The sequence below is a fragment of the Porites lutea genome, chromosome 11 (assembly GCF_958299795.1).
Source record: "Porites lutea chromosome 11, jaPorLute2.1, whole genome shotgun sequence".
Taxonomy (NCBI): Eukaryota; Metazoa; Cnidaria; class Anthozoa; order Scleractinia; family Poritidae; genus Porites; species Porites lutea.
In genome coordinates this window covers 1,779,058-1,790,516 of record NC_133211.1, presented here as the reverse complement: position 1 = coordinate 1,790,516, position 11,459 = coordinate 1,779,058, and the positions used below count along the sequence as shown (strand labels likewise).

Genomic DNA, 11,459 nt, shown 5'->3' with positions numbered 1-11,459 from the left:
ACGAAAATTTTAGACATTTTGTAGCATGAAAAAATAAAATGATGACTTACCGTTGTCCGGCATGGCGAACACAGAAACGAAATCAATGTTTGCTACAAAATCCTTTGTGCAGGATATTGTTTACTTGTTATCACGCAAGAAAATGTCTTTTCAAGATGCCCAATGACCAAAGAATATTTTTCTATAAGCCATTTGTCTAATTTTTTTCTCAATGTACAATACGTTGAGTGTATTTTACTCTGTCTGAATGACATGTCCAAGGCAGCCATCCCGAGAAGTAATACATTGCATTTTTTCGGTGCACTGGTGCACCCAAGTGCACTGTTATTAGTATTTCAGTGCACTAGTGCACCGAATACTAAATAGCAAGTACACTAGTGCACTTAAACAGTGCACTTCAGTTCACCATTTCATACAACACATTTTTGACATTGTTGGGAAAGGACAAAGTGTGAATTGTGCAAACTCCATCTAATATACAGCTAAATGCTTTATTTGTTGCTTGCATTTTGTTAACTTATGATCTATTGATTTTGCTAAGTCCATTTTCAACTTTTCTTTTCCTAGAATTTGAGACTAGGAAAACATCTTGCTCAACCATTATGCATCAATAACGTAACCCCCAGAAACATAAAAATCTTATCGTAAGAAGTCATATGGGAACAGTACAATGGAAAAACGAAAAATCAACAAACCAAAGCGAGCAGTTAATTTATTGGAACATGGCACTAACAACAATCAGGTGGATCCATATAAGTGCAAGTATTGTGACAAGTGCTTTACCCGACCATCAACTTGCAAGGAACATGAACATATTCATACAGGACTCAAACCTTACCAATGCAAGTATTGTGACAAGTGCTTTACCCGACAATCAACTTGCAAGGAACATGAACATACTCATACAGGACTCAAACCTTACCAGTGCAAGTATTGTGATAAGTGCTTTACCCGACTATCAACTTGCAAGGAACATGAACATACTCATACAGGAGTCATGATCAAACCTTATCAGTGCAAGCATTGTGAAAAGTGCTTTACCCGACCATCAACTTGCAAGGAACATGAACATACTCATACAGGACTCAAACCTTATCAGTGCAAGCATTGTGAAAAGTGTTTTGCACATCTAGGGAATTGTAAGCAGCATGAAGTTTCACACACAGGAGTGAAACCTTATCACTGCAGGTATTGTGATAAATGCTTTACCGTGAAACAATCTTGCAAGCGACACGAACTTGCACACACAGGAGTGAAACCTTACCAGTGCAAGTATTGTGATAAATGTTTTAATCAATCATCATATTGCAAGCAGCATGAACGCACACACACAGGAGTGAAGCCTTATCAATGCAAGTATTGTGATAAGTGCTTTGCCTACTCATCAAATTGTAAGGAGCATGAACTGATACACACAGGAGTGAAACGTTATCAATGCAAGTATTGTGAAAAATGCTTTATAAAATCATCATCTTGTAAGAGGCATGAAATTTCCCACACAGGAGAAAAACCTTATCAGTGCAGGTATTGTAACAAGTACTTTAACATCTCATCAAATTGTGTGAGACATGAACAAATTCACATTGTATGATTCCAGAAAATATCCATACCCCTTCCACGGATGGTTCTTCCGATTAGACCCCCCCCCCACCCCCTCGGAATTTCCGTTCCAGAGGGGTCATGTATAACCCCCCACCCCTCAGGAATTTCCTATTTTCCTTGTCATGGCTTTTATTTGCCGCATTTAGAGATTATCGACCGTCTACTATTTAAAATTAACTGTTCTCATCTTAAGACACAGTTTTTTATAATCTTTGACATATTTGTAATCTTTTACAAGGCAATATGTATTTCTTACGCAGGTAGAGCACGCTTGATAATGACAGTCTCTTTTTTTTTATTAGTCCATCCAGCGAAATGTGCAAGGCAGGAAAACAGAGATTAATATGCTTATGTCATCTCAAGAAAACATTTACAGCATAACTTTAAATTTGAACTACTCATTGTAATAAAACTATGTTCAAACATTTTCGAATTTCCAAACGAATCTACTAAAAAACTAACTTACAAACAAAGTTTAGTATTAGTGTAAATGTTGGGCCTCGGGTCCTAAAGTCACCACAAAGTCGATGTTTGTCATTAATTTTAACTTTGAAGGAATTACGCCTGCAGTTAAACAAATTTCAGGAATTACAAAAAAACTTATTTGGGTTATAAAAGAACAAACTATGCAAACATTCATTTTGCATCCTATATTTGCATCGATTCATGTTCAGAAATGAACATCGGTGAAACATGATCTATTTTGTCGCCTAGCACGTGATCGAAAGTCTCCTTGACGAAGAAGAAACAGATCATTAATATCTTCGGGCAAAAGTTGATTTGGCGAGAAGTCTGTTCGACAAACAGCTTGCCTTCAACAGTACTTTATTAGAAGTCAATGATAAAATACAGCAAAGCTCTCATTTGGGTAGCCTCCCACGCAGACGTTCTTACGGGTTCGTCACGCAATCTTTTCCTCCCCCACAAACCCCTAAGACATTTGCGTGGGAGGCTATCATTTGGGTCGTCACACAGCGTTTGTCACGATGATCTCCCTGAATGTCAATAGAAATTTGCATAAAGTTGTTTACACCAAGCTTGAGAAATATAGCGCCAAGATAGACGACGTTTGCTCTCGATTAGCCTCAGTTTTTATCAGACTAATCTGCAATCAAGTCCGCAATCTAGATACATGTTCGACATTATTAATCTATGTGCTACAATTTATTCCTGGAGAAGCAAGGGACCTGTTGAGAATTGCACCGAGAACTGCTATCGCTTTGCTCGAAGGACGATATTTATGTAAAGACTTTGTCAAAGTCAAATGTTGGACGGACCGATCGTTACATCTTTAAGTTTTTTCTCGAAAGGACATCTATTTCTGATTTTTGTTGTGCTACAAATCAAAATAATCCACATATACTTGAGTATGTCTCGTAAGATTGATCGTGTCTGTTACAACCCTGTGGAGAATGTTTCTCGTGGGCACCCCCCATACCCTGCAGAAATTTCTACCCTTTAGCCCCCCCCCCCACCCCTTAGGAATTTCCATTCACCATCTGTGGGGTGGGGGGGGTATGGATAATTTTATTTTCTGGAATCACACATTAAAGGGAAATCTTCTAAAGAAGTTACAGGCCAGTTAAGCATATTTAGCTATTGGATATGTCAAGAGGAATTAAGTAGTCAGGAGCTTCTTCTGGAACACTATGATAACTACATGAGACCAGAGTGACACAAGGTAACTAAAAGTCATTAAACGAGACATGTTACAAATATAAGTTACCACTTGTATCTTTACCTAAGCTTATGTTACTTGTACACTGTATGTTTGCTGAAGCCTGTTTTGGTGCAAGTATCATTTACTTTGGCTGAAATTTTAATCACATAATTTTTTACAAAAAAAATAATATTTGGTGTTGAAAATTTTGTACCATGCTGCTTTATCATCTATAAAATTTATGCTGATTATGATTAATTTTATGAAGCTGACAATATATATTACAAGCTCAACCTTTGAATATGGCTTAAAGAACTCTCAGTAGTTCTTCAAAATTTTGGCTATTTCTGCACTGTGAATCAAACTGTTACTATAGCATCCACTGTGTAAAATAAAGATGTCAACAATTGTAAGCTAGCAGAAGCTGCAAATGTAACTGTTGGCAGGACTGTGCCAGTTTGTTTTCACCCCCCCCCCCCCCCCATATCTGTGGTTGTTTTGGATTTGGAAACTTCTTTAGGAACAATTTCACCTTGGGGATCTAAACTTGCAATGTTTTAGTATAAAGAAGATAAAAAAACTCGGTTAATAGATAACTTAATGTGTACATCTAGTCACTGTAGCATGATAGTAGCTCTCTCACACACAAAAATAATTCTGCAGCTGACTTGTTTGTTTCAATGGTAACTACATCGTGAGATGGGAGTCTGTTGCTCTGCTATCTAAAAAAAATAACAAAAAGGAAAGAGAGAAAGAGAGGCTGCTTGCTATCTAAAGGAAGTTAATATAACATTTGAAAACACTGAATAATTTGAGGGTCTGAGTCTTGAGACATCCAGGAGTCTCAGTTTTTCCGGGGGCCTTTGTTTTTGAGACACCCAATAAATGTCTGATTGACATTAGACACTAATGAAATTATTTGGAATGCATTGTTTTGCATGTATAGAGGCCTTCAAATCTTGTTGTCCTCTAATCCACGACATGAGACATTTTTAGCAAGCTAATGAGCTCCCTTAGAATTTTATTGCTTAGTCATTTTGTTTAGTCATGTAAATTAGTCTAGCACATTTCTATTTTTTACTGATGTTGTTTTACTTTTTTAGAGCACTGCAAAGCAGTTAGCTCTTAAATGAAATATCCTTAGCCTGAATGTTAGCTTTCTCTTTTGGTCACAAACTCCTGACAGAGACTATAAGAATGAGGTTCATAATAGATGCATGGTATTGAAATAATGGTGAATACAAAATATAAATCTGAGAGGTTTCGAGATTTTATTGATTACCGAGGCTCTTGCGGTTTTTCTCTTTCTGAAACCAATGCCTTTTTGATGTGATTATTAAATGAATTAAACACTTTAATGGTCAAAAATCACACCCTTTCTTAGTTTAATTTTTGGCAGCAACTTCAGGAATTATTAAAAACTTTTAAATAATAAGTATAAAAAGTCATTTTTACATAAATTTTTTAAAATTCTCAACACATTCCAGTCATTATATCAGGAATGACTTGATTGAATTATTTAAATCAAAATTTCAGTCAGAAATAAAAGATTGAAATATTTCAATAGCTAGCATCACTTAAAATTACAAAAAGTGATTTTTGCATTATGGTGATCATTCAGGGGGTGCACCCTGGATTTGAAGTGATGGGAATGATAGCAGATTTTTTTGGGTTTGAAATGTTTGATTCCGGGATTTTTTTGGGTAGGAAAGGATTTTTTAGGGTCTTCAAAACAATATGAATTAGCTTCATGATAGTGGCTGTGTATTCCTGGCAGCATAGTTCTGTAAATAAAGTACAACCAAACTTGTTTTGTAGCTGTTTTAATAATTAACGCATTACATTACATCTGTTTCATAAATCTGGCTAATGTGCAAGTAAGCAATTTATATTGTCATCCCCACCATTTAAAATCCAGGGTACCCCCCTCAGGGTGATGCCGTAAGTTGTAAACAAAAAATGAAACCATTAGCAGTTGTTTAGTAGCAGGAGTATTTTGCAGGATGCTGAACAGCCACAATAAAGCTGAATGACTCTGCATTTTATTGTTTAGTTTAAGGAATTTTGAGAACTGAGTGAATCCTAGTATGAGTGAATATAATGTTCTTTTAGGTAAATTGAGCTTCATGATTCAGTCAGTTTCTAACCCTAATCACTAAACTTCAGAGAGATAATAGGCTTTTTGCATTAGTTGATCACGTGATCAACTGTTTGTAAACACAAAAACAGTCCGCTTTCGGAAAATTGTGTTAGCAGGAACTGAAAGAGTAAATTAAAATTATGTGACCTGTAAATTTTCAGCCGTATATCTCAAAGGTAGGGATCGCAATGGCCCCCTAAAGTTAGAAGGATTTGTATGAGAAAACAACTCTTGCCACCCAGTCACCCTTAACTGGTTTTCCATACAAACCCTTGCAAATTTGGAAATTTCAAAACTGTCGTAAAATATTTACTTAAGCATTATGTGGCTCAAATCTCCTTTTTATTCATAACAGGCAATTTGAGCCCTTAAATGCATAAGGGAAAGATCTAATGACAGCTTAAAAATGTTGAAGTTAACAAGGATTTGTATTGAAAACCACTCAAGTGCAACTGGGTGGCAAGAATGGTTTTTCTCATACAAATCCTTCTAATTTTTGACGGCCATTGCAATGACTCCTTTTGAGATATATGGTTGAAAATTCACGGGTTACTTAATTTTATTACGCTTGCTTTCATTTCCTGCTAACAAAATTTTCCAAAAGCAAACTGTTTTCATGTTGACAGAAAGTTGATCATGTGACTAACTAAATTGCAAAAAAGCCTATTGACATTTGGTGGCTGCATTAACCCTTTAAGTCCCAATAGTGACCAACATCAATTTTCTCTTAACAATGTCCATATGTTGCCAAGAGAACTGGTTATGAGAGTTAGTAAATGATCACTAAAAAGAAAATGTTTTGATCTGTTATTAAACTCTCCCAACTAATTCTTTAAAGAAATGTATGAAGATCAGTATAGAGAATTTATAAGTGAACATTGGGGCTTACAGTTTAAAGGGTTAAGCATTCTGCAAAATATGCCTGTTGGTAGTTAAATGTTTGTTAATTTCAGTCTTAATTGGGCTTCACACATAATTTTCTTTTAGAAAGTTAGTAGCTTAAATATTTTCCTTTCTGTTAATTTTGTAAGAAATGTGGTGCCTTATGTTGGTTATAAGTATTTTTCATTTTTCCCCTTAGATCACTAACAGATTTGAGGTAAAATTTTGGAGGCAATTTAAAGAATTTGAACCACAACATTGAACCCTAACCTTTTTAGGCAGGGGAACCTCTATTCAGGGCACACCCTTGGACCATGGGAAGTGTCCTCTGAAATCACAATTAACTTTTCTCAGCGTGATGGATGTATATACAAAACATTGACCCCTGGTGCATGGACCAGCCCTGCCGACCAAGTCCATGGACTCCTTCGTAGACCCGGTTCATGGACTACCCCTGTGGACCACCCCTAATTTTTAAGATGAATTTTACCAAAGGGCTAATCAAATTTTAAGAACCTTAAATGGAACAGTCTCTGTCAATAAATTATATATAATATTATTATCAGGATTATGGGCTCCTCGTAATTATACTGTATTATACACTGTCTTGTTCAAACTTTTCCTGAATTCCATACCAATGTAAAGGGTTTGGGTTGGTGAAGGAGTATCTTTGTAGGGAACAGCTGTGGAGAGAGAGTTAGGGAGAAAGTAGTCTCCTATGCAGCTTATTTTTTGCATGACAGCACAAAAATGGCTGCTGATGTAGAAGAAAAGGGTTGAAGAAGTTCAGTGCATGATTATTGAGTACTATTCTCAGACTTTCCTTCTCTTGTCAGCCTGTCAGCAAACTCGTCCTTGCAGAACAAGCACAAAATAACCTGCATATTTTGAAACAATATGTGTTTGGACAGACATGTACATCTGACAAGCTTTGTGGACATCACTGTTATATGTTGGTCATTTTGTGCTTGATCTGTAAGCAGGAGTGAATAAGTTTGCCTATGGAGAAACGTTTCCATGGTCCATCATAGGAAGGAGAGTCTGGAGAGGTTTAATATACAACGTCACGGGAAAAAAACCATCTGGGTAGGAGGCTACTTCCCCCTACCACAAATATTGTTACTCCTTCATCAGACTAAACTGACTACATGTATTGAATTCCCAAAAAATTTGAACGGGTCTATAATAATGTGAGAAGCCGGTAAGTCTGATAATATAAACTGACAGCACTGTTGTTCATTTAAGGTTCCTAGAATTTATTTAGATCTCTAGTAAAATTCATCATCAATAATTAGGAGTGGTCCACAGGGGAAGTCCATGGACCAGGTCCTCAAAGGCCATAAAGGGGTCCATGGACTAGGTCCACTGGGGTTGGTCCATGGACTGGAGGTCCATGTTTTGTATACGCCCCTGCATGATCATTTAAGCAATAGAAAACGTTTTTCCTGTTTGCATAGCCTGTTATAAACACGAGAGGTGTTGGGAGAATTCGAGACAGTTTTGCAAACCTGAGACGAAGTCGAGGGTTGACATAACTGTTGAGAATTCTCCCAACGCCTCGAGTGTTTATATAAGGCTTTGCAAACACAGGAAAAAAGTTTTCTATTGCTGTTATAAAACAACTTTCCCGAGAAAAAAACGAAAAACTCTTTGTATGGCCCAGATTAAAAGAGAAATTCTTACCAGTCGCAAAATCTTGTCCACGAAGACTTGCACGCGTAATCAGTTCTTGTTTTGCAAAAAGATGCTTTGCAAAATACGGATTTTTCTCGCTTAAAATGTCAGCTTAAGCGAAGAAAAATTGACTCATTTTCCTTGTAATGATTTTCCATGTTTCAGCTGACGAAGGAATGGGTAAATAACGTAAACTTGTCGAGTTTTGAACTCGAAAACTTTTTCAAATTCGTGCTTGCATGATTAGCGTGCGAAAAGCCAAACAACTTGACGCCACAATCATGTTTACATACTCTCATGCAAACACTCCTCTCGGCCAATCAGAGCGCGCATACTATCTTAGTTATTTTATAAATGACTGTGTTAAATTCCCACTTTGCAGTACAACGATTTAATAGTGAGATAGTTGATTTTGTGAAAGGTGTCATCATTGAACCCTTTTTTGTTACTTCCTCTATATCTTGGAAGGCTCCAGCTTAAAGCGGGGGTACCTTTTTTAGGCTTAAGGTATGTGAAATCATAAGGATTTGACTAGTTCAAGTTTATGAAAGGGTAAAGAAATCAGTCATTGCTCTCATGTGAAAGGACCAGAATGTTTGCATTTTATGGCTGTGAATAAAACAAATAAAGTTAATTTATTAGTTTAGTAATATTTAAAAGACAGTGCAGTTAAATTTCTTACCAAAAAAATGTGTTTTTTTTTCACACCCATTTTCAGACCAGACCTCTAAAATACATACCCATTTTCAGACCTGGCCTTTTTGGCAGAAACTATATTATATTATTTTTTAGATTAGAGCGCCAAAAAAAAGCTCTTCAAATGCATTTGGATTAACACTACCCCACAGGGAAAGGGATGGAGCATTCGAAACTAGTACTCAAAGCTGGGTACCACAGTATTTGTCACTAAAAGGTATATGTGTAGGGGTAACAGGAGGGAACTCCCATATAAAAATGATGTTTTTCCATTTATGGCTGTAAATTACAGATGTGATGGAAAAACACAATATTTGCCTATTCAGTTATCCCGTAAAAATGCCATGACACTGACCAAACAGAATTTGAAATCTGTAGTTGTAAAAAAGAACACAACATTCCTGGCAAACTCTACCTGTCATTTAGCTGTTCTTTTAATATGGTCTCCTTCATGGGTTAGTTTAAGCTTGAGCCACACCCACATTGGTCTCCCTTAGGGGTTTGATTTATTTTTGTGCTGAGCGTCACTGTGATTTTCATATGGGAGCTAGTCCCCCCCTTGGAGGGCCCCCCTTTTACTATGGTATATAAAAAGGTAAGGGACCTTGGGGTGGAGCCTCTCTTTGGAATGATAAGAGCCTCAGGATGATTTAGAAGAAATAATAAAACTAAACTGAGGATACAGACCTATGTAAAATACTCAAATGAGATATTTCCTTACTCTTTCTTACATATTTCTTATATAAATCCCTGCCCTTTTATTCACTTGACAGTGGTGGATCCAGGGGAGGGACCCGGATGATCAACCCCCCCCCCCCTATTATCTGCAGGTTTGGGATCCACCACTGCTTGAACCCTGAAAAAGTTATCCCTTCTGGGTGGAGTACATTGTACACTACTATCCTGGCTAGGATAGTAATTTGCAGGTATAACCAACCTCCTTTGTAAGGCGATAGTAATTAATATGCCTGTTTGCTGTCAGAGCAGTCTCAGGAAAACTATGAGCACAATTGTTTGAATTGTTGTCCTAACTAGTGATAAGTGAAAATTTAATAAGAGATTAGATATTAGAAGCTGTCAAAAACAAGCTATAGTTTTTTAATAAAACTGTTTTTTGTAATTTTAATTTCAAATTAAAAATTCGCTATTTTTTTTTTAAATCACCTCTTATTTTTTTTTTACATGTACACGGATATTTCTAGCCTGAGGTCGGGCTCCGCATTTCGCTAGCCGAGAGGTAGTCCGGGGAGGCGAAAAGGTGGCTCAAGATTAGCCTGCGTGGCAGGCGTTAAAGGGGAGGGTGAAGGGGGAATTTGAGCGCCCTTATTCCCTTTCCCTTCCCTTTCGAATTCCTGCCACGCTAGCCTGTACACAGACGTTGTTTTATCTTTCTTTTCTAAAACATCGGCGAGCGAAGCGAGCGCTCGAGAGCGAGCGCGCAACAAAAAGCACGGAGTTCGAGAAAGAAAAATAAAAAACGTCCATTTTCTTCTTTCCCCACCACTACCCTCTTGCGCTGGCTGTCAATAAATCCCCTGCGATTTATATTTTATTACCCGCGCTCGACGGAGCGAGGGAAGGGAAAGGAAAGAGGGAATTAAGCGAAGGGACTATCCCCTCCCACAAGAATTGTACGGTGTTTGTGGTTTTTTTTTTTTGATCATGTGACTTTCCTTCGGCCTCAGTTGACAGATGAGTTGTCGAAGTGTGGTTCGTCTTTGCAGGCTGGCACTGTTCGGAAGCTTGTACTCAAGCAAGCAAAGGCCTCTTAAACTCCAGAAATACCGTTTGAAGATGTTTCTTCTCACATTTTTCGCTGACACCGTCGTAAGCGGATGATATGTCAGTTGGCACGTGTTCGCTTCGAAGAACCCCGTAGCTCCGAGCGTGGCTTGCGAATGGGCCACAAAGGCCACGCTGCCGTGGGAAAACAGCTGTTTCGAGGGCATGAACTACACTACACCTCAGAAGACGTTTTTCTAGCGCAGCTTACGTGCAAATGTGTTTCTTGGAGATATACTGTTCATTTCTGCGGCCATTTCACACACTGGATCATCGGCTTTGAGGTAAAGCATAAGCTTACAACGCAGTGTCTCTGAGTACGGTAGCTCTGTTGGCACATTTTCATGCTCCTTGCAAACGTAGCTTACAACGTTTGATGTTTTCGTCTGCAAATTAATCTGTAAACCTTTGGCATTTTTGAAACTAGCAATATAGAGCAGTTTTCGCTGTTGTTAGTTTCCTGTAGTCGAAGTACACTGCTGTTACTATTTACGCAGGATTTTGGTTTCGCGCCGCGCGCTCGATGAATCCTTCTTGATTTACTTCGTTGTTATTTTAGACGAAAGCCCTTGCTTGTTTGTCCTTGTTTTGCCCTTTTTGTCGCCTTCTTTTACCGCACTTTTCATTTCCTATTCTTACTTTAATATAGCTCTGAAAGAGAAACGGTTTTCCCTTTTTTTTTCCCGCCTAGGTTATTCTGGTTGTGTCTTAAAAAAAACCGAAGTCGTTCATTTTGCTTTCTTGTTCCAGACAAGAGACAATTTCAACTTTATTTCTGTTTGCATAAAAAATTAAGAACTAAGGTCATTTGATAGAAAAACAGTTTTTTTTGAGAAAAAAATGGCCACACTTTAGAGCGGTTTTCACTTGACTGTCGAAAGGGATTGGTTTTGGTTTTGGTTTTGGTTTTACTACGCCCTTTGGTTGGCTAGTGTATTTACTTTGGTTTTGGTTTTACGACAGTCAAGTGAAAACCGCTCTAATCATGCTCTAAGACCAATCTGGTCTCATTTTTATGGGAGA

The 11,459-nt window shown here is 37.7% G+C and overlaps 1 protein-coding gene across 1 annotated transcript; it reads left to right on the top strand.

The window, feature by feature from the left end:
- The first annotated feature begins 571 nt into the window (after positions 1–571).
- Positions 572–3,723, top strand: LOC140952598 (uncharacterized). The gene has a single exon (XM_073402027.1). It carries the CDS (start codon positions 671–673, stop codon positions 1,589–1,591), a length of 921 nt encoding a protein of 306 aa, XP_073258128.1. The 5' UTR covers positions 572–670; the 3' UTR covers positions 1,592–3,723.
- Positions 3,724–11,459: the final 7,736 nt, after the last annotated feature.